This window comes from Alosa sapidissima, chromosome 24 (assembly GCF_018492685.1).
Source record: "Alosa sapidissima isolate fAloSap1 chromosome 24, fAloSap1.pri, whole genome shotgun sequence".
NCBI lineage: Eukaryota > Metazoa > Chordata > Actinopteri > Clupeiformes > Clupeidae > Alosa > Alosa sapidissima.
In genome coordinates, this window is record NC_055980.1 from 9,617,663 (window position 1) to 9,640,450 (window position 22,788).

At 44.9% G+C, this 22,788-nt stretch overlaps 4 protein-coding genes across 17 annotated transcripts in view; 3 read left to right on the top strand and 1 right to left on the bottom strand.

The window, feature by feature from the left end:
- Positions 1–110: 110 nt before the first annotated feature.
- LOC121700537 (GTPase IMAP family member 4-like) lies at positions 111–4,108 on the top strand. The gene is made up of 8 exons (XM_042083558.1): positions 111–344; positions 1,396–1,473; positions 1,667–1,717; positions 1,867–1,917; positions 2,098–2,148; positions 2,732–2,782; positions 2,878–2,940; positions 3,369–4,108. The coding sequence occupies exons 1-8, from the start codon at positions 260–262 to the stop codon at positions 4,106–4,108; spliced, it is 1,170 nt and encodes a 389-aa protein (XP_041939492.1). The 5' UTR covers positions 111–259.
- Positions 4,109–5,414: 1,306 nt separating this feature from the next.
- On the top strand, positions 5,415–10,824 carry josd1 (Josephin domain containing 1). Of its 2 annotated transcripts, none has more exons than XM_042083564.1 (5): positions 5,415–5,578; positions 5,989–6,780; positions 7,495–7,623; positions 8,287–8,481; positions 8,989–10,824. In XM_042083564.1, the coding sequence occupies exons 2-5, from the start codon at positions 6,494–6,496 to the stop codon at positions 9,089–9,091; spliced, it is 714 nt and encodes a 237-aa protein (XP_041939498.1). In that variant the 5' UTR covers positions 5,415–5,578; positions 5,989–6,493; the 3' UTR covers positions 9,092–10,824. The 2 variants fall into 2 exon arrangements, with proteins under 2 accessions (XP_041939498.1, XP_041939497.1); XM_042083563.1 differs by having other exon boundaries at positions 6,070–6,780.
- Positions 10,825–11,040: 216 nt separating this feature from the next.
- On the top strand, positions 11,041–15,632 carry cbx7b (chromobox homolog 7b). 4 transcript variants are annotated; one of them, XM_042083561.1, is made up of 7 exons: positions 11,043–11,474; positions 12,490–12,533; positions 12,657–12,722; positions 12,836–12,902; positions 13,002–13,350; positions 14,258–14,321; positions 15,152–15,288. In XM_042083561.1, the coding sequence occupies exons 1-6, from the start codon at positions 11,406–11,408 to the stop codon at positions 14,299–14,301; spliced, it is 639 nt and encodes a 212-aa protein (XP_041939495.1). In that variant the 5' UTR covers positions 11,043–11,405; the 3' UTR covers positions 14,302–14,321; positions 15,152–15,288. The 4 variants fall into 4 exon arrangements, 3 of the variants coding, with proteins under 3 accessions (XP_041939494.1, XP_041939495.1, XP_041939493.1); XM_042083560.1 differs by having other exon boundaries at positions 11,041–11,474; positions 13,803–15,268; XR_006027252.1 differs by having other exon boundaries at positions 11,044–11,474; positions 13,002–14,321; positions 15,152–15,232.
- A 1,491-nt stretch (positions 15,633–17,123) lies between these two features.
- Positions 17,124–22,788, bottom strand: part of ep300a (E1A binding protein p300 a) — a 30,427-nt gene continuing 24,762 nt past the window's right edge. For 7 of the 10 annotated variants that reach the window (XM_042083549.1, XM_042083546.1, XM_042083555.1 and 4 more), the window contains exon 31: positions 17,124–22,782. In XM_042083549.1, coding sequence (XP_041939483.1) covers positions 19,585–22,782 — 3,198 coding nt within the window. In that variant the 3' untranslated portion in view covers positions 17,124–19,584. The remainder of the gene's footprint in view (positions 22,783–22,788) is intronic. The other 3 variants (XM_042083553.1, XM_042083547.1, XM_042083554.1) reach the window with 3 other exon arrangements.

Here is a 22,788-nt window from a genome sequence, read left to right on the forward strand (position 1 = left end):
GTTATGTGAGGCGTAGGCTACCTAATTAATTAAATGTCTCGGCTTCCGCATACTTATAACGTTGACAAATGACTGAACGGGTTTGAATAGTAAAATGAAACTTTGATTTTGTAAAGATATCACACGTTAAGAGACGTAATAGCGGGCGGATCAAGCTGGGGCATTTCGCTTGTGATCGCCTCACGAATTACGCGCAGCAAGCTGGAGCATATGACCGGGGCGGCGCTTTGTTAGGAAACGGCCTAAGCGTTGAGGAAACATGGAATGTGATTGCAAACCGGACAGCCCATGTACGACGAGTTCAAGTTGCGGAGAAGAGTCTAATATTGAATCAGCTGTCAAAGGTGAGATCAAATTATATGAAATATCACGTTTTTCAGTGACACTGAAGTATTAAATCTCTTTGTGTTAAAACTCCAACTCATGTTTGTGGGATGGTCCTATTATGATCCACGCTGTGTGAAGCATCATCACCAGCTGTTTGAGCCGAGGGCTACTGGTGGACTTTCTCCAAATAAGCGATCCGACTATTGAGCTGGCTAGGGCACAACGTGTGCGCAAGAATTCTCTTAAATGGAATCTACCTGTGCTATAATGAGTCGACCTAGTTTATGAGCATAGCATAGATTTTCTCTAAGTTTCGGTAACCTACAAATTAATCCTTCTCTTTCACTGCTTCCAATCCGTGGGCTATACGTTTCTGAAATTCTCCTCTAAGCGATCCGATTAGGTGGCCACAGTGGCCCATGCATGCTCACCTTTGTTTTTGTTCGCATGCTCATTCCAAGTGCCTCATCGCACCACACTTGACTATTATATATATAGAGAGAGAGAGAGAAAGAGAGAGGCCTATATTTAACAACAGGTCCAGATTGAACACGACGGGGTCGTTATAAATATAGACTGAAAGCGTGTTTGTAGGCCCGATTGACATAATACATGAGGTGTTGACAACAGTGTTGTTATTGGGCTCCTTGAATATCAGTGTGCCAAGACCCTAGAAATTATACTTCCTTTAATTGCAGTGAGATTTTTTTTTTAAATAAGAAGAGAAGAATATTGGAGATCTCCTTCTGAAGCCAATTCACTTTACTTTACCAAACACAAATAGGCCAGGGGTTACCAAGTTGTCTGTCACACTATTCTTAACTTAAATCCTCAGTGGTTGAAGTGGTCAGTTAAGCTCGAAAAACAAAGATGAGACTTGATATAACATTAAAAGAAAGCCCTACATATTCTAAAGTGAGTAAATTAATGTAGATTTTAAAACTCTCCGTATGCTGTGTGTGCAGTGCACATCATGGAATGGTTGGATATTTCATGACTGATATGATTTTACATCTTTAGCTGTATAAAGCTCACACAGCTCTTCTTTCAAATGTGTTCTCTCCTCAGGTCTGTGGATAGATGCCAACACCCTGTTAACAGGATTGATTTCAGTTGCAGGATATCTTCTCTTCAGATGCTCACAGGGTCTGTATGATTATGCTGCTTTATTTCATATGACTCACTGTTACATGGACAATAAGGCAGTGGAGAATAGTATATGTATTAAGGTGCCTAACTTTATTCTCTGAAGTTAGTGAAATATAACCAGATGTAATGAAATATGAAAAACAATACTCCTTTATCGAAAAATGAGTCTCATTTATTCCTCTGTTTGCAGCCCTACCAGGATTGTTTAGATGGCCAATTCGCATCATATGTTCTCTAACTGGTAAGTTGTTTTCCTTGTCCAGTAAAGTAAACTGCTGTTCGGATAACTAATTAGGTTTTAGGGGAATGAAACAAAAGGTATGGCAAAAGATTTATTGTCAAGTGTACATTTTATGTAAGTTAAATATTAAAACCTTCAATCTTCTAAAGGCATTTCATCTTTATGGAGCTGGTTGACAAATCTTCTAAAAGCTGTTCGTGGTATGTATTTTGGAAAGAGGAATATTATACATGTAATTCTTTCGCCAAAGCTCAAAATATTCAACTTATGCTTTTTACATCAGCTCCTTTCTGAGACAAATTGTGTTACATTGTCAGTGACACTACACAAGCATCTAATAAAAATGTCTGTTTTATCGCAACTGTTTTTTTTTTTTTCAGGGCTCAAGACACTATTCCATTGGTTTGGTCGCATATGGCACTTCTTTGTTGGTGAGGATTTCTTGTTGTTGGAACTTTCAATGGCTTGTATAGCATTGTGAGCCTTATACTTAGACACATTATTGTGGTTATGCAAAGTAGTCATAGGATCAGTTGGGGAGGGAGGTTTAAAAATGTAAGTCGAGTGAATATTTTTTATAGTATAAAACACAACAACTGGCTACAGTGCTTGTACCACATTCGGGTCCAAGTGCCCATGGGTACCCAGGTTCGAGGCCAACTCGGTCATTTCCTGATCCCATGCATCTCTCTCTTCCACTCACATCCTGTCAGTCTCATTGATGTCCTATCACAATAAAGGCAATAATTCACACAAAATATACTTAGAAACACATCAACATATCAATTTCTGTAAAAATGCTTAAAAACAAACCATGAGGCTTTTGATTGGATTTATTTCTCTCTGCCAGTACATGTATTTCTTCTTTATCCATCACATTTTAGCACCATATTTTTCCATTTTCAATGTGTGAGCTCTTTGTGTTCACACTTGTTTCCAGTTAATGGATCATTCGTTTTTTATAAATTTACATATCATTGTTTATCTTGTACTTTTGGTTTTCTCATCACACAGCACTACTCGCAAAATTTAGCTGGGTGCCAGCTCTCGTCAAAGCCATTGCAGGTGATTCTCCACCACAAATGTCATCTGTTTGTCTGAATGACGATATCTCTCTCTGCCTGTCCTTAGTCTTTTTCTGTTTGTGTTTGTGCTCCTAGGTGTACTTACATCAATAAAGCAAGGGCTGGAATTTTTATTGAATTTAAAGCAACGTGTAAAAGGTAAGTCAGTTTAAATGCAAATTGCTGGGATGTGTCATAAAGTAGCACAATCTAGACATTTCCTTTCCATCAATTTTCATTGGGTACTCATTTAGTGTTAATTTAAGGTAGTTCCTAATTCGCTTAAAATTCTCCTACCCTTGACAACAATGTTACAGAGTGCATTATCAGCTGTCCCGGGCCACGCACATCAGCAGTATTAGAGATTCCATCTCCTAAGTCAGTGTGGCATCAAAATGAGTTTGCATTTTAAATAACCTGACTTAAAGTTGAGTTTGCGATATTCAATATTTCCTGTTCATGTGGTAAAAGTGGTCATAAATAGTTCATGGAGAGCCACAGTAGGGTATTGAAGAAAGAAAAATAGCATGTAAAAGAGATTTTGTGTACTTTAAACATATTGGTTTTTTTTTTTTTCATTCTCTCAGGGCCATTTAAAAACAGAGAGGCTAAAGCACAAAACATCAACAGTCCACTTCCTAGCCCTAAATATGATGACCAGGGTTTGCGACTCATTGTGGTCGGGCCACAGGGGAAAAGCCGGCTCTCGCTGGTCAGCATTCTGCTCGGCTCCAGCACCTCCCTGAAACAGAGAGACGCTCAGGAGTGCAAGAGGTGGAGAACAAAGATAGATGGGAGAGAGGTGACAGTGGTGGACACCCCAGACTTACTGGGCAAAAGCCTGGAGACGGCTCAGAGGGCCCGAGAGGCCTTACGCAGTCTTCAGCTGGCCAGCCCTGGCCCGCATGCCTTCCTGCTGGCCCTGCAGTGCCCCGGCTCAAAGGCCGGAGGCGACTTAAGTGACACAGTAAATGTCTTGCATGCCTTAGAGGAACTTGTGGGCGAAGGGGGCCTGAGTCATGTGCTGGTGGTGCTCCTCACCCAAGCCGAGAGTTTGGGTGGACGGGGGGCGCGCACCCTGTCTCAGCTTCTGGAGGAGGACGCAGGGGACCTCAGGGAGGCGCTGGCCATGTGCGGCCAGAGGGCTGAGCTGGTGGGCGACGGGGGGGATGCAGCCCCAGGGCTGCTGGAGAGGGTGGTGGAGATGAGGGCCCTGCAGGGCCACTACGTCCACGAGCTCCAGCGCAGGGAGGAGCGCATCAGGGAGGAGCTGCTGGCTGACATGGCCCACGTCCTCACACAGAAACTCGAGGGACACTGGGGCTGAGAGCAGAGATACAAGGCCCTGTCAGACAAACAAGGCTCATGAGATTCTGACCTGTGTAGTTGATTTGGGCTGTTTGAGTGTGACTACAAGCTAACTGTTAAAGGAGAATTCCAGTGTGTTATTGATCTAAAGTGTGTTGAAACATGATACCGAGTGTGAACATATGTCTCATAGCTCACCTTGGCTTGTCCCCTGCACTCAGAAATTGATGCTCGACGCCATCTTGAATTTAGTCACAATAAGTCGAGCAATGAGTACGAATGAACAGGTATGATAAGGGATCAGATTCCAAAAATAATTCAGTGGAAATGTAGCAGCAACTGGAATCCATGCATTTCCACTGAATTATTTTTGGAATCTGATCCCTTATCATACCTGTTCGTTCGTACTCATCGCTCGACTTATCGTGACTAAATTCAAGAAGGCGTCGAATGGTAAAATTCCTAGAGGTACTGTCGGTATAAATCGCCTTGTAAATAAACTACCAGTGCTTTTTCAAAGTTCTCCATGTCTCGTTTTAAATGTCAAGGCCCTCGGAAGTCTACCAATGAAGTATGGAGCTACTTTGAGCCTCGTAAATGGTGTAAAACAGTGATTTATTTGCATGGCTAGGCCGATGCCCGAGGCACCGCAACGAAAAACTGTTGGTAGCATTGGCTAACTAGCGCCAGATTTCTGAGTGCAGGGGACAAACCGAGGTAAGCTATGAGACATACGTTCACACTCGGTATCATGTTTCAACACACTTTAGGTCAAAATCACACCGGAATTCTCCTTTAAGTGTTTACACTGGATTTTACACTGACACTACTGGCAATATATCGTATTTTTCAAGGATGATGGTACATTTAAATTTTGTTCATTTTAAAACTTAAAACTAATATTTTAGTACAGTTTGTACATCGCTAACAGTTTTTCAAGCTGGTGCTGCAATAAAAAGGTGTCATGAGAAATATAAAGAAAGATAAATCATCGATGATTCATCCCTTAAGTTACAGTAAAGTTGTAATTCCAGTTCAAGCAATGGGTGGAGGCATCTAGCCAAAATATTTTTCTTTCATCCACAACTGCACTGTATGCCACTGTGAATCATGCAGAGAAGTTTGTGGAGGGTTTTTTCCACTCTCAAAGAAAAAAAATACAAGAAACAAGTATGGTATATTGCACATGTATAATGCAATGCCTGCGTTAGCCTTTAGGACAGGCTATGATTCCAAATAAGCCCTTTGTGAAATAGGAATCACATTTCGCAGTGTTTAGGGAGGGACCACAGTACGCATGTAGTGCGTGACGCAGACTGTGACAACCCAGCGAAACGCAAATGACGTTGTGCGCATGCCCGTGTTGAGAGACAGTGCTATAAGGAAAAGTGGTAAAGACAAAGGAATAAACAACCTTAGGATACAGACGAGGACACAAATCAGAAGGATATTGACAGTCCATACACTGCTACACCGCATGAAGACACAAGTAAGTGAAATGGTGATAAACAACGAATGTGTGTTTTGGTCGCTTTTGGTTAATGTAATCAAACGAGTAGGCTACCCTGTGCACACACCACTACGAACGATTATTTTAATGGAATAAAAACAGGAAATGGTCATCTTTCGTAAATACCTTGCCTTTAAGTGTGCGTCTGATAACCCTCCGTCAAATGTTAGGTTGTATGAAACGTGGCTCTCTTGGCCTTTTGATTTCTGTTCCCTACCTACCGTGGGTGCTCCTGCTAGCAACCATAGCCAATCAGCTGGTTGAGATGTTTGACCCCCCCCCTCCTCCAAACATTACATGCTTAAAAAGTTCACAACTATGAAGTTATTTAATGCCTTAACCAACTAAAATAGCTTCCTCAGTATCTTTTGCTTTTGTGGCGTTTACAGGAGATGTGTTTGACCATTTTCCTTTTGAAGCCACGAGATCAATAACACTGAAGTCTCCCTTCGTTTCTGTCTCCTCCGCAGCATCTGACTTGAAGAACTTTTATGGCTTGACTCGACTTTTTGATTACCGCCAGTTTTTGTTCCACCAGCCAGGCTTTCACTTCCTTTTCAGTCCACTCTGAGACCAGCTGAAACTTGTCATGTTAATGTCTGTGACAAACACAGACATGGAAAGAACTGCATGTCTATGAGTCCTAAAGCAAAAGTCTGTGATCGACACAATGGGGTCCAACCAAAGAAGATAAGCACAGTTGAAAGTTCACCTCCTGGCTCCAAGTTGTACCAGAACAGTGTCCCTCTTGATAACATAACGTGAGGTCTGGCTAGCCAAGGGGGCCTGGCTTTCTTTTTTGCCAAGTGACTACCATCCCCTCCCCTTGCCACACATCCCTCAGGCAACTGAAAAGTTGTGGAGATGGTAGTGTTGGCATAGCCGTGGAAAGGAATGGGGAGTGCACCGTGCTCTGGAAAGGGGAGGGGGGTAGGGGGTCTTCAGGAACTGGGTTGTATGCCATGGAAGGTGAGCAAGCAGAAGGGGAATCTGGAAGGTGCTGGCAGTGCGTCAGATAGGGAGGAGGGGACAGATTCTACCCTATCCATAACTCCTCCGCCACCTCCCGCCATCTACCACGAGAAACAGCGTCGGGAGCTCTGTGCACTCCACGCGCTCAACAACGTCTTCCAGGACGGAGCGGCTTTCACCAGAGATGCGTTGCAGGAAATCTACCAGAGGTGAGGGAATGGGGATATCGTAGGTTCAAACACAATGGGAAGAGGGTATATTGGAGGGAATACCAGCTGTTCAGTAGATTCTCTGGGAATTTGCTGCTCTGCATGTTTTGGGTGTCTCAACTTGAACACACCTGATTCACCAGACTAATAATAGAGCCCGTAATCAGGCATGTTTGGCTTATTTAATAGTTAGAGCCCATGCAGTACTGTGCATCCACAAGAGCATGATGAAAGATCACCACATACTGATAACTATTTCACAACCATCCTCCTGTTGTTCCTCCAACACTGCTGCTTTTATTGAATTTGTCCTGTCAGGCCTCTGCATACACTGATTAAACTGTTAACATTTGCTTGTCCCCATTCAGGGAGGTCTGAAACCAAAACATTTTGGCATTAGTCCTGAATGACTGTCTGAAATACCAGCTGGTATATAGGCTGTGGGCTGTGCCATTTTTGGTGGTGATGAATACTATTATAAGCAGCTCATTTGTAATTACAGCTCTTACAAACAGAATCCTAACAGAGCAAAGAAGAACAGTGGTGAATGATCCTTGTGGAGAATGTGCATGTTGTCTTGGACTTCGAGTTATAAAAATGTTGTCAGTGCTAGCAGAGGGATCTTTGCCTCATCTCTCCTCTTTGTTTTTCTCTCACGCACACACCCTCATTTCCTTGCCTGCATATTTGTTTTCTTTCCTCAATTTCCTCAAGACTCTCCCCGAGCACTTTGGTGACGCCACACAAGAAGAGTATGCTGGGTAATGGCAACTATGATGTGAACGTCATTATGGCTGCACTGCAGACTCGTGGCTTTGAGGCTGTGTGGTGGGACAAGAGAAGGTAAACACTGGACTCTTCATTACAATCTTAAAGCAACGACGATATAGCTCTTTTACCTTCAAACAGTTTCGAACTCATTTTGATACAATATTGACTTACAATGAAGAGAATGGAGTCTCTGCAAGGCAGGAACGCCTAGTATTGCACTATGTAATAAGGGTTGGAATTACCACAGAGGTGACAATACAGTACTATCCTTGGTACAGCGATATTTGGGCCACAATTCTTCTTGTTCTTTATGTTTTACAATACAGCCAGTATCGTGATTCAATTCTGCAATACATTGCGATTTATTTCTACCATCATTTAGAGTCTGTAGGCATTTTGCCATGCTAAAATTGACTTACTGTCCGATCTGCCCTGTGACACGAAAATAACAAGGTTGCATGCCATCTTATGGACTTCAGCTGAACTTGTGGACTTCAGCAGAAGCAATCTGAGTAGATGAATGTACCAAAATCCATTTTATATAATATAATTTAAAATAAATAAAAAATTGTGGTGCTTGGTGCCATAGCGATATATTATGCCAAAAAAGATTGCAATGCTACAATACTCAATATATTATCCTACCTCTACTATGTTATGCTGTCATGGGTACAGTTCAATACCCTGTATATGCATGTGCTCTGTCAGTCATCATGTAATCACTCTTGTCTATAGGGATGTCGGAAGCATTGCTCTGCCCAACGTTACTGGCTTTATATTGAATGTGCCCTCAAACTTGCGCTGGGGTCCGTTACGGCTGCCACTGAAAAGGCAGCACTGGATTGGTGTGCGGGAAGTTGGAGGCGTCTACTACAACTTGGACTCCAAACTACGGAGTCCTCATGCCATTGGAACAGCTGATGATCTCAGGTACTAGAAATAGTTTTTCACATAGCTGTTATAGTGTAAAGTGATTTTGATGGTTGAAGGTATATTGGGAATCACAATGGTGGGAATTCATATCCTAAGAGATGAGCTTAACATTCATATCATCACTATGCACCGGAGAAGGCCATATGGCCACAATATAGGGGCCGTACACTAAATGCATAGTTTTGAGGGCCAATATGTTTATTTTTAACCTTTTGTGCTTGAATTTGGAGGTGGCTTGTGTTGCGTCTATATTTACCAGCATTCCATGCTACATCTTGCCCAATTCTTGTATGCCTGCTAATTTGATGTTTTGATGTGTGGAACTTTCTTTAAAAAAAAAAAAAAAAAAAACATTGCCCTGTAGCTCCATTCTCAAATGTGAAAAATAAACTTCAGTATTTAGAGAATCCACTAGGAGGCACTACTTTGTAAAACCATGTATCCCCTAAGTGCATTATGGTCATTCTGTTTTTTCTTTCTTTCCTTCTGCGGAAATGTCAACAGGAAGTTCCTGCGTCACCAGCTTCGAGGGAAGAACTGTGAACTCCTTTTGGTCGTGCCAGAGGAGGTTGAGGTCCATCAGACGTGGAGGTCTGATACCTCTTGAATGTTGCTGATAGCTTTTTCGTCTCACTCCAGCTGTGGTTTCAGGAGGGAAGGTTGGTCCAATCAGGGAACCTTTTTCCAAGCAGTTAGGAGTTTCACTCCACCAATCACAGAAGCACACTGGCGAGCCCCTTCTTCTGTTTACATACCCACTGCTGGACTCAGGCCAATCAGACTGAAGCAGTGAAGGTAATGGACACACAGGGATTGCAAATCACATCACAAGAAACCACAACACTATACTGATTGATGACAATTATGTTCGGTGTTTGGAATTACTATGTGTTTTTATATAAATATATATATATGGAGTATTTTTCAATGTTTTTTTTTTTTTGTTTGTTTTTTATGGTCTAATTTCAAAGTGGAGAAGTCTTACTGTGTATAAAGCTACCAGTACTTCATTCTCTGTATACCTCTGTACAACATCGTTGTCCCTGTAGCCTTCTCCCTCTGCCTTTCCCTCTCTCTCTCTTTCTTTCTTTCTTTCTTTCTTTCTCTCTCTCTCTCTCTCTCTCTCTCTCTCTCTCTCTCTCTCTCTCTCTCTCTCTCTCTCTCTCTCTCTCTCTCTCTCTCTCTCTCTCTCTCTCTCTCTCTCTCTCTCTCTCTCTCTCTGTCTCTCTCACTCTGCATCTCTCACTCTGCATCAGCATCTCTTCTCTCAGTTGTCATGGTGTATTTTGTCTGTCCTGCCTCTAAGTTCTCGGCCTCTTGTGTCACTGCTCACGGTAGGATCCCCCACCTCCAAAAAAAAAGACAATTTCAAACCAGTAATTTCACTGAAGTTTTTAGCCTTGTTCCAGCTTTTTGACAAATGCTTGGAAAGACCCAGAATTGCCTGTGTAAAATTGTATCTTTCCATATGACGTTATATAGTTACTGATAAGAAGTACCTTGTGTAATGCATGATAACTCCTTCAGTGGATGTTATATTCACATAAGGAGGGTTCTGTTACAATCACGATTGTTACTTCAATACCCAGTGCATGCACATCACTGTTGTTGGTCCTCTACAACACTATACTGAAATCAGAAGTTGACCAGTAAGTTGTGTATGCCCTTCAGGAATGGAAATATATCCTGTTCACTTGCCAAAAATGCCATTCTTTTTCATTTCAGTGATAGGTTTATGATGTTACAAAATTCATACAAGTAACCTTGGTCAAAAATATACTTTGGGTTGGGTATGTGACGGTTCAGAAAAGAGATTGAAATTGACATGTTTTTTGTAAGTGGCAGAGTTTGTGTCAAAGTAAGACTTTAAGACCTTGAAAGTACATTTAAGAAGGCTGACGCAATGAAGATGATGGTTTGTTTGCAATGTTTGGTATTTGTTGTTTGGTATTTGGCACTGTGTTATCAAACAAACAATGGAACTGATATGGTGACTTAAATATGTAACTCTACTTGAAGGGAAGTTGAACACTCCTCCTCTTGACTATGTAGTTTTTCATTTTTAAGAACGCAACATGTAGTAATGAGAGCATACCACTCTATGAGGTGGCTAAATTGAACTCCCAAAGAACCATGATTGGACATCCTAGTTCAGAGTTTCAACATTCCACACTACATATACCATGGTGCTTTGGGAAAAGGGTAGTAATTTTTTAATTGATTATTTGCCATGACAATCTGTCACTGTTGCCCTTTTTATTTGGGGCATCTGGTTAAAATGTGCTTCTGTGTATGTTTTGTTTTTCGTTACACAAATAAATGCTTGTATTGGCACTTTAATACATTTGTGCTGTGACATCCTTAAAGGTAAAAAGGTTAAACCACATAGCACGCCTTTGCCTTAACTTAGTGAGTCAAAAATCCTAGCCTACTGCCAAAAACGTGCCTCCCCTTTTGATACTCTCAAGAGCCCTTTAATTTGCTGCCCTTGTACAAGCAGTAATATTTATACAGTCAGACATCCATACGCGGAAGGCGATCTGTCAGTGACGTGCGCAAACCAATGTAACCTCGGTTTTGCGCCGGCAAATTGCAGTAGATAAGAGACTCAAACGACGAACGCGCTTGGGTAACACGGGGACGCGCCCAACAGTGCAGATGTGTCGCAGATTTGAAAAGTCATTCCATACACAGATAGAGCTAGTAAAAGGAGATGGAACGGTTGGCAGAGCATCGAAACTGAACCGAAATCAGGCCAGGGGTTAGATGGGGAGGGCCAGGGTGGGAGTAAAGCTTTAGTAAACGCTTTTATTGCTCTGACCATTCCTGTTATTTGCGTGGAAGATAGGAACGCATTCTGCAAGCAAACATCAGCAACTGTTTTTTTTGGGGGAACAGGCGGAGAACGAACTTTAAGAGGAATGGAGCTGTCAGCGATTGGGGAACAAGTGTTTGCTGTGGAGTCAATCATCAAAAAAAGAATAAGAAAGGTAAAAAGCTGCGTTGGGACCGCTTTTGTGAAATTACGGGCACCGATTTCACATTCTAACAAACTAATTCGATTTTATGCATAAGTGCCATACGTAGATAACGAATTGAACGCATGGCCGACACTGCTACTTTAGTTCTGATACTGTTTTAAGCCATTAGATACATATGGGGGAGGGAACTCGGGAGTGCCCCTCTAAACGTAGGAGTGCGTTGCCATTGCATTAACCTAGGCTACATGCTACGGTAACCCATCAGGTTACCAGACATGCGAATTGAGTTACATAACATTAGTTTGATTTTGGAAACCCTTTAATGCGCAGCTCTGTTTTAATCTGTGTTTCCTGCAACGTTATTTTACAGCATAGTAAAGACATAGTGAAGTCCGCTATTTATCCCATCATTGGCAGCATGCAATGTGAAGTCTGACAACTGATACCTAGTTTGATGTCATGTAGCCCGTTATTAATGTCGCAGGCTATACTACAGATGACGTCGTCGAAAATGGGTCACACAAATCTATTTTTCTTGTACCTTAACTGGTTTGTCATTGGAGTAGCTTGACATACATATGTAATTGCTGTGTAGGCATGAATTACATGACCGATATAGGCTGAAAAGTAGCGAAGTAAATGATTCTTGTTGCGTGCGCCGGTAAACGTCATGAGGTGGACACGGGGACAGTAGTGGAGATGCACGCGACTTTACCCCTGCCTACATTTCCCACCTCTCCTTGCATCACCAACACACCGCCTCTCAAAATATTCTCGAATGCTTGGATGTTGTAGGCTGGTAGTAGGATACTTGTGGCGTATGGGCGCCCCTAGGATGCGATTTTTGACAGACACGAATGCGCTCATGTTGGATGATGTCATACCAGAAAATCATTCGAGATAACGTCACCTTCCAGTTGCCTCTTAAAAATTAGAGAAATGAAGATAGACTAGATATGGAATACCCTAAAACAATTAATTTTTAATGACATTTATCGCCCCCCCCCCCCCCCCCCCCCATTAGGGAAATGTGGAGTATTTGCTGAAGTGGAAGGGGTGGCCCCCCAAGTAAGTAATACTGCTATTTAATAATATTACAATAGTATAATGGTTGTAAATACAGAAACATTAAGATTACACATTATATTGTGTAATATAAAGTGTTATTGACAATCCCTTCCTCTATTATAGGTACAGTACATGGGAACCTGCAGAACACATTCTGGACCCACGCCTGGTTCTCGCTTATGAAGAGAAGTAAGTGAGCGACCTTTTGGACTGCAAAGGCACCAGAAAACACTTTGTTACTGTATATGTGTCCACCCTGGTCTCTCCTTTCTTCTCATCTCACCATCTCACCCACACTGCAGGGAGCAGAGGGACAGGGCACTGGGTTACCGGAAAAGAGGACCGAAGCCCAAAAAGCTGCTTCTGCAGGTTCATTCAAGTGACCACCATAACCATTGTGTTTACTGTGGGTGTATAAGTTCCAGTCCTCTTTCATAGCTATGTACCATCTGTCTTGACTGATTCTAGGATGTCTATACCATGGATCTGCGAAGTGCGCACAAGCCCCAGACACAGCCACCAGCCCGCTTGCGGCTCTCCCTTACACGGACGCTAGAGCCACAGTCGACCACCTCCACAGACCAGCCTTACCAGTCGTACGGAGGGGGTCTGTGCCACGGGCTAGCCCAACACAAGAGCAAACAGAGCCAGGCACAGTACACATGGGTTCCCAGTCCCCCACAGACACCCACCCCTTCTCAGGGACGGTCAGAAGAGGACTGGGTGGAACAGGAGGAGGAGGAGGAGGAGGAGGATGAAGAGACCGGGGCAGAGGAGGCCGAAGTGGAGATGGGCATGCGGCGAGATGTCCTCAGCAGTAAGTGTGCTAGTTGGTCAGGCAGAGACACACACATAATCACTACACTGACCTAATTCCTACGGGATGTGGCAGGGCTGTTTGTCAACCCTGTCGCACTGTAGGCGACCCTACTGGGCATGCCACCAGCAAAATAAGCTCCTTGAAATCCAGCATTACTTCATTCAGATCAGTTGATCAGATGTGTGGATTCTCTTCCACAGGCAAGGATTAAGCCTTTGTGGCAAATGGTTTTCTGGGGAATAAGGTCAATAAAGGTTTAATTTATTTCAGTGTAAATACATCAGAAAAACTTTATTATTTCTTTATTGTTTTTTTTGTTGTTTTTTTTTCAGTGGAAATGTCCATTGAAGTTCTCTTTTAGTCCATGATTAGTCTTAATCTATGTGCAGGAGTCTGGTCCTTAGAGTTTGATTTCTATACTTTACAGTTCTGTATTTCTATTTTCTCAGTTCCGCATCAGTCAGTGACCAGTCCAGACTGGGACAAAACCTGTAACTTGGCATAAGAGATGGAATATAAGTGTTTCATCAACTACTATAAATGCAGTACGTGTATCTGAGGAAACATTCTTTCAATCTTAGATAGATTTCCGTATATTCAAATCCAACAGGTAATCAAATACATGCTTCTCTTTAGTGCTCCTAAAGCCACTGGGTCATTTGTTGGGTACCCATTTACAGAGCCATTGTCATATTTAAACACAAGTTTATTATTTTTTTAGTGCACTTGGTTTCACCTTTAAAAAGGTTCTTTGTGTCTTGACCAATTGTCTTAAAGGTGTCCAATGCCGTTTCTTTTTCTTTTTTTTTTTGCTACTGGGCTCTCCCTACTGTTGCGGCATATTTGTATTTTACAGAACTGTCGTAAATACCACTCATAGTTTGCACCCTTCCCCCTGGACAAGGTACATGTGGATTTGTTTACAAACCGGCAAAGATAATCTCCTAAGAGCCATATCAACTGACAAGGTAATATTACACAATTTCATTCAAATAGGCTATTGCACAACTGCCGTAAAGCAATTTGTGATTGTCCGGGTTGGGGTAGAGCAAGTTGCAAGGCTGGTTCCCCATAGAGGGGTAGGCTATAGACCTCTGAAGTTCGCCTACAAAAAATGCTACCATCTTTGCCCATAAGGAGATCTGGTGTCTTGAGGTTTTTCCTATGGAAAAATAACATGGGGATTTTGAATTATCACACCTTTTAAACTCTCGCGGGGACAACGAAATTGGAAATGCAAACGTTTTGCTCTACACTTTTGTCCTCTGCCTTCGAGTGGATACTGTGATCTGTGGTACGTTAAGGCGGCACACTTTGATTTTTGCTACCCCAGAGCAAACTTGCAATGCAACTTGCCATAGGTAGTTAGCTTCAATTAACACCCGGATGTCCTTATATGGGCAAAGATGGCAGCTTTGGGTACTTTTTGTAGGCGAAGTTCAGAGGTTTATGGCTGCGGAAGGTGTGCGATTCTTCCCATTACAAGTTAGTTTACCATCAAAATGACTTTGAAGCTGTTATAGTAAGGTAAAAAACTTTGCATAGGATGTCTTAAAGCGTTAATACAGAGAGTTGACCAAATGTATTGAAACAGGCAAATGAAATGCATGCAAGACATGTTTTCTATGGTGAACAGTATTTTCCACATGCTCACATCATTACGAAACATATTCACTATAACTGTGAAAGTCCGTAAATTTAACCCTTGTACGAAAACTGAGCTCTCGTTTGAATTGGCTGCCACTGCACTGGTTACCAGTGGTTCGCTTGATCTTGAGCTTGTCCTTGCTTTTCTCAGGACCTGGAAGGTCAAAGTGCTGGTCCCCTGATACCCAGCCGGAGGAAGTGACCGCATCCCAGACACCAGAGTGCTGGAGCCCGTTCACCAGTGCCGAGGACATCACTGTGACGGACGTCACCATCAACTCTTTGACTGTGACGTTTAGAGAGGCCCTGACTGCCAAGGGCTTCTTCAGGGGCTGGGACTTGGAATTTGAATGAGCCTTGGCAAATGATGAAAGGATAAAGGGGAGAGAGAAAGAAGGAGGGGGAGGGTGGGGGTGGGGGTGTGTGAAGAAGTCCAGACCTTTTAAGACAATAGACCTCTGAAGTTCGCCTACAAAAAAGCAGCCATCTTTGACATCCAGTATCTGGCAATTTTTCCTATGGGAAAATAACATGGGGATTTTGAATTATCACACCTGTTAAACTCTCGCGGTGATGAAAAAGTCCGTAATGCAGACGTTTTCCTGAACACACTTTTGTCCTCTGCCTTCAAGTGGATACTGTGATCTCCGGTACGTGAAGGCGGCACACTTAGATTTCTGCTACCTCATAGCTAACTTGCAATGCGACGACCGGATCTCCTTATCTGGGCAAAGATGGCCATTTTGGTTCTTTTTTGTAGGCGAACTTCAGAGGTCTATTTTTAAAAGGGTAATTTTGTATGACACACCTTACCTTTGTGAGAGAACGAGGAATGTTTTGCATAGCTGAGACACAGTACACACGTATGTAGGTACACATAGCAAACATAGACCAGGGTTAGTCAGCAGATATCATTCCGTCCACTTTTCGTTAAGCCTATGTGCATGATATTGGGCCCCTGTGAAGTTAATGGAGTTAACTTTCAATTTCAGAGATTTGTCTGTAGAATCTCTCGTGTAGTTTAGACAGTTTAGCACACTGCCCTGTATTCTGTGATGTTTACAACATACAAAGACAGACAAGGAACCCAGTGTTCACTTGGAAGAACTGGACTGTGCTTGTATTGCCCATCAGTAGTTCCTTAAACAGAATTCTTTCAAAAATCTATCATTGGTCAAAAAGTACCAATTTTGCTTCGACGCTAGTCTCGGAATACCGACACGGTTTATATGGTGTGGACTGTGTTCGAGACAAACACTGGCTGTGACTGTTGCACTGAAAAACAGTTTGTCCGTCATGCACTTGCATGAACCATTTGCTTGCTGTGTTACTGATTTTATATTATGTTCATCCGAAGTATTACACTCACATTAATGTATTAACTGTTACTTTGAAGATAGATCTTAGTTTTTCTTTTAGATTTGTCTATCGCTCAACACACACACACACAAAAACATGAACATCCTATCACTAGTCAAACAAATGCGATTTCAAATCAGTCATCCACAGAGGGGTTCTTTGAAGAGGAGCTTAGAATGGCCTTTGCACAACTGTTTTAAACCTGAGGGTCTTACTAATGTTGAATGTATTATATTTATTATTTATTTAAAAGTAGTGTATTTGTTAGTGAAACAAATGGACTAAATGCACTCTTTGAATGGTGAAGTGTGTGAGGGCCTATAGAGTAAGGTTGGCTCAAACAGGGTATATTCAATGCGAGTTCACTGGGTTTCAAATACCCATAGAATTGCAAGAGACCTGGGAAGTATTGGCATTGTGCAGTATGAACATTTTAGTCTTTATGTTGACGTTAATAAAATTGTTGCCTTTTATATTGAAATAAATTCATGTCCACATGTATACCCATCTCCAAGTTTGAGTTTCCTTGCCCACAATTTAACAGTTATGAAGAATAGAGTAGAATGTGCTGATCAGGCTAGATCACCATGACAACTGTGTGAAACATCCGTACACATGTTACTCCAAATCATTCATTCATTTCATTCATTCATTCATTCATAAGGCAGATGGTGTTGATTGTGCCCATCAGAGCACCCATTGTTTTCTGATTATCAACTACATACGACATAAACCAACGCAAGAACAGCACAAACCACCTGGTATATTTTCCAATGGTACAAACATACTTTAATGTACAATTAAATAATTGGCAAAGAAATCTGACCACCAAAATAACTTAAAAAAAAGGATAACTACTGACACTGGAGCAACAGTTAATTAGTTCTTTTTGCTTCTGCTCAGCAAGCACCATAATGTGTCAACAAGGGGAAAAAAGTGGTCAAAAAAATGTTTTGAACACTAAACAAATAGCACATGGTCTTTTCCAGTCTCTCCTTTGAAAAACAGAACAAAAAAAGAAGTAAAATAACAAACCAAAAATAAACGGTTCAGTTGCCATGGTTTGTACAGTGATTCAGTATCTATATGTTTTTATATATGTAAGTATAAGACATTTCTTCAAATGGCATGATATTTACTCAGCAATCCCCAAATGGGTTGTATACTGTATGACCGCAGTGCCATCTTGCATCCCCAATAGATCATTGAAGAAAAAAAAAGAAAAATCATTTAATTTATCAATTTACGTAGCTTCAAGTTTTTTAACTTTCAAAAAAATAAAATTAAATAATATATCTATATATAAAAGACAAGAGTTATTTCTCCATGTTCTTATAAAATAAGTCTCAAGGCATATTGCCATGGATTCTGCTGTGGTTACTTCCCGACCCTACACCAACCCTTAGAGAAAAATACTAAATCGACCAATTCTCGATTCTATTTATATTAGCAGTCCATCTTATTCCTGAAATACACTGTGGGTCTCCACGATAGCATGTCAACACATTTTCTTTTGTGTGTGTGTATATGCAAGAGAGCGAGAGAAATAGATTGAGAGAGAGTGTGTGTGTGTGTGTGTGTGTGTGTGTGTGTGTGTGTGTGTGTGTGTGAACAGCAAAGTATTTATTGTGTGAAACAGAGAGTATTGGATACGCACCAATCATCATTTCAAGAGCTGAAATGTACACAGAGAAGGCGCATTGGTGCTTGTTCAGCCTACACTTGACCGCTCCAAAACCTCTACACTTCACGTCTTGGGTGAAGCCCCTTCCATCTAAGCTGCCTATACTTCGGCCGCTCCTACCAGCATGAATCAGAGGGAAAAACACGGTTAGAAAAAAGTTAGTTTTTCGCCTACCCATCAGTAAGTCTGTACAAATTTTTTGTTTTATCAATTTACATTTTATTACAAAACAAAAACAAAACAAAAAAACAGTATTTAATTATTAAAGTCCACAGTTTGTTTTTCTTTGTACAGTAAAAATTATTAAATTAAAATCCCATAAACTCAGCACACAGGAGAGGAAAAGAGAGGAAGTCGGCGCAGTGCTTCCCTGGGAGGGGAAGGTTTGAAGAGAGAGAGAAGGCTGAGAGGGAGCGTAGTCAGTGAGATGGCAAAACAGAGAGAGGGAGGGAAAAAAGGACAATCCTTCCCCCATCCACCCTCCCAGACGTGAGGGATTGATTCCTTGCAAAGCTCCCTCCTCCTTTTCTCCCTTAAAAAAAGAAAAAAAAAAAAAAAGAAAAACGATTTCATTCCTTCTTCAGGTCTCCTCGATAGACAACAACACAGTGTCCTGTAACTGAGCCTTCCTCTAAAGCCAAAAGCCGATGCCTGCAGTGCACCTATAGTGTCAGCAGTAATTTCATGGTTCTAAGTGAAAGTGAAAGACAGAGAGTGAGAGAGAGAGAGAGAGAAAAGGAGGAGGAGCGCACATTCATGGGAGAGGGTGCTTGAGTGCAGGAGAGCCTTGACACGCGTAGGACTGCCGTTTCCCACACATCCCAGCAACAGCCAGCCATCAGTTCCCTAGCAACACTATCAAAAAGTTCAGATAAGCCCCACACCCCTCATGAAAAAAAAACAAACAAAAAAAAACAAGAAAAAGAGTTAAATGAAAAAAATGAAAAGATGAACTCATCCGTTATCCTTGCCTCATTCCGGTCCTTAACAAAAATATATTCTTTGTGAATTGTAAGCAGTCTGAATCTACATACGCTATAAACCGTCAAAAACACAAAGTGTAATGGAAAAAACTTTGATATTTAGACCGATGAAGATGAGTAATATCATAAAAAAAAAGTAACTGCAAAAATGATTACAATCAAGACCGCTTTATGGAGGAAAAAAAAACCAAAGCTATTATGTTCACTAACTTCGCTCTTTAATTTTTACGCCACTTTTAAAATCTTAAAAAATATTTGTAAAAAAGGCAGACATTTTGACCCCAAAAAATAGTACTTGTGTCATATACTAAGCAAGGATATTGCCCAACCCTTTTCACCCATACCCATTTGAACACAATTGGCAAAAATATATATTAACAGCAATAACTTACCATTCATTTATTTAATTAATTTGTCAACTTGTGTATTTAATGAAGCATCTCCCATAGGAAGTTCAGTTCTTTTCATTTATATCAGAAAAATATTAAATAATAATAGGAAAACCTTAAACTGCCCTCACCCAATGGTGCCGTGGCAGTTTCCAATAGCATGGAAATGCTACATAATGTCTAAGCCATTATGATTCATATTAGTCCCGAGATCCTGGTTGTTACCGGACATCACATCGTTTACCCCAGGCCCATGCAGTGCCCCCATACTCCCTAGCTGGGACAGCATGGCGTTCTGATCCGACCCAAACGGGCTTTGGTCCATGTTGGGCTGCTGCTGTTGTTGCTGCTGCTGTGGAGGGGGTGGTGGCGGCACCATGCCGGCGTTGTGATGCTGGGGTAGGTGTCCGGGGTGCGGAGAGCCCGTCTGGGTCTGCGGGGAGATGCGGTGGGGCGAGGGCTGCGGCTGCATGCGCGGGGACGGGCTGGAGTGCGGCGGCTGCGAGTGGGGCCGCGGCGACGGCTGCGGCGAGCGCACCTGGTTGCTGAGCGACGTGGCCAGCTGCTGGCCCTGCAGGTGTGGCGACTGGGCTATCTGTTGCTGCTGCTGAGGGCTCATGGGATTGCTGTGTTGTGCGGGAGAGCCGGCGCCAAGATGCTGCTGCAGACGCTGCTGCATGGCCTGCAGGTGCATGGCCTGCTGGGGGCCTCCCTGCTGGGGCTGCTGCTGCTGCTGGACTTGAGACTGGGGGTGTGGGCCTCCTCCACCAGGGCCTCCTCCTCCACCGTCAGGCCCCTGAAGACCAGCCATGGCACTCTGCTGCTGCTGCTGCTGCTGCTGCTGCTGTTGTTGTTGTTGCTGCTGTTGTTGTTGTTGCTGCTGTTGTTGTTGTTGTTGCTGCTGCAGCTGAAGTTGGTGCTGATGCTGGAGCCTCTGCTGGAGAGCAGCTGCCACCTGGGGGGACATGGTGCCACTGTAGCCCTGCTGTCCTCCTGGGGCTCCCTGCGGCTGCTGCTGCTGGAGACCCCCGGGCTGGGGCTGGCCGGGCTGGTTGGGGTAGCCTTGCTGCTGCTGAGCGAGAGGCTGCTGGAACTGAGCGTGATTACCCATTTGCTGCTGTTGCTGCTGCTGTTGTTGCTGCTGCTGCTGCTGCTGCTGTTGTTGCTGCTGCTGCTGCTGCTGAAGCAGTTGCCTCCTTAGCAGTAGTTCTCTGAACTGGGGCGAGATGTTGGGCATTCCGGAGCCTTGGCCTGGCATACCTCCTTGTTGTTGTTGTTGTTGTTGTTGTTGTTGTTGCTGCTGCTGCTGCTGTTGGAGAGCTGCCATTTGCTGCTGCTGCTGTATGTTGCCAGCCAGCATGGGACGCTGTTGGAGCTGCTGCTGTTGGAGCTGCTGTTGCTGCTGCTGCTGCTGCTGCAGAGCGCTCATGGAGGCCATGCCCGCCGCCTGGCCCATGTGCATCCCTGGCTGAGGACCCCCGGGGTTCGCGTTGACCTGCTGGCCATCCATGACTGCCGGGCCGCCACCAGGCGCTCCAGGCATGCCAGGGCCGCCGCCCGGTCCCCCACGTCCCAGGTACCTAGGCGCCCGCTGCTTGATGAACGTGGCCATGAGCTGTGGGTTGGAGCGCAGGATGTTAAGCACCTGCTGCTGCTGCTGCGCCGAGCTGGGGGAGCGCAGCGTGCGGAGGAGGTCCTGGAGGGCGCCCTGCGGGAGGTTGGCTGCGCCGCCCGGTCCTGCTACCGCCTGTCCACCAGGGCCTGCTATCATTCCCATGGGCCCTGGCTGCCCGGGCTGGCCTGGCTGCTGCTGCTGCTGCTGCTGTTGTTGTTGCTGCTGCTGCTGCTGCTGAGAGGCCAACTGCTGCTGAGAGGCCAACTGCTGCTGAGAGGCCAACTGCTGCTGTCGCTGCTGCTGGGCTGCCAACATGGCCGCGTGGTTCATCTGGGTCATCATGGGCCTCGGCTGGGGGGGCATGCCTGGGCCACCCCACTGCTGCGGTGGACCGCCAGGCTGCTGCTGCTGCAGTATCTGTGGCGGGATCTGGCCCTGGGGGCCTCCCTGCTGGGGCGCCATGCCCGTACCCACTTGCTGCTGCTGCTGCTGTTGTTGTTGCTCCATCTGTGCCCGGGCTGCTGCTGCCGCAGCGGCTGCTGCCACCTGCGGGGGCAACCCCTGGCCACCCACCATGCCGGCTCCTGGGTGGCCCATGCCCATCTGGCCCTGGGGCTGGCCGGCCTGGTGGTGGTTGTGCGAGGGCATCATACCGGCCTGGTTGGCCTGCCGCTGCATGATCTCCCGCTGGGCCAGCTGCCGCTGGTTTTCGGCCACGCGCTGGATCTTCAGGGCCACCTCCAGAGCGGCCTGGGGAGGCCCCGTGGGCTGCTGCTGCTGCTGGGCCATGGAGGCCTGCTGGGCCATCCCCCCTACTGGACTCATCCCAGGCTTGCCCATGGACATTTGGGCTGGGGCCCTGGGGTTGTACATGCCAATGTTGTTGGGGTGCTGCATCTGCTGGATCGATGGAGGCTGTGGCTGTTGTTGCTGCTGCTGCTGCTGCTGCTGCTGTTGTTGCTGCTGCTGCTGCTGAATCATCTGCTGCTGCTGTTGATGCTGAGGGGAGCTCATCATGCTGCCCGGCCCGGACATCTGTTGGAACTGTTGGATCTGGTGGTGCTGGGGCATCCCAGGCTGCTGCTGCTGCTGCTGTTGCTGCGGCTGCTGCTGCGGTGGCATCTGAGGCTGTGGAGTCCCCCCTCCGCTGCCCCCCATCCCTGGCTGGGGCCCTGGCGTCAGGCTCTGCCCCGTGGGCGTCTGCGGCGTGCCGGGCTGCGTGCTGGGCGTGGGCGTGCCCGGCGGGCCGCATTCCTCCGAGCCCGGGGGCCCGCCGGAGCCCGCGCCCGCCATCTGGCCCGTGCGCTGCATGCTGGCCATGCGCCGCCGCAGCATCTGCGCCTGCTGGAGCCGGTGCTGCAGCTGCTGTTGGCGCAGCTTGTGCTTGATGTTCAGGCAGAAGGGCACGGGGCACTTGTTCTCTTGGCAGTGCTTGGCGTGGTAGCAGCACAGCGCGATGAGCTGCTTGCAGATGGGGCAGCCGCCGTTGGTCTTGCGCTTGCAGCCCTTGGTGTGCTGCACCACGCGCTTCATCTTCTGGCACGAGGGCAGCGAGCAGTTGGCGTTGCGGCACTGGCAGGCGTGCACCAGCGACTGGATGCAGCGCTGGATGCTCAGACGACGCGAGTCGCCCGGGTTCGCCACGGCCGCCGCCGCCTGGTTGTTGCTCTCGTCGTCCAGGCCCAGGCCCAGCTTCTCCATCTTGTGCTCGTGGCCCTTGACGCTGTAGCAGGCGATGCACAGGTCGTAGTCCTGGGA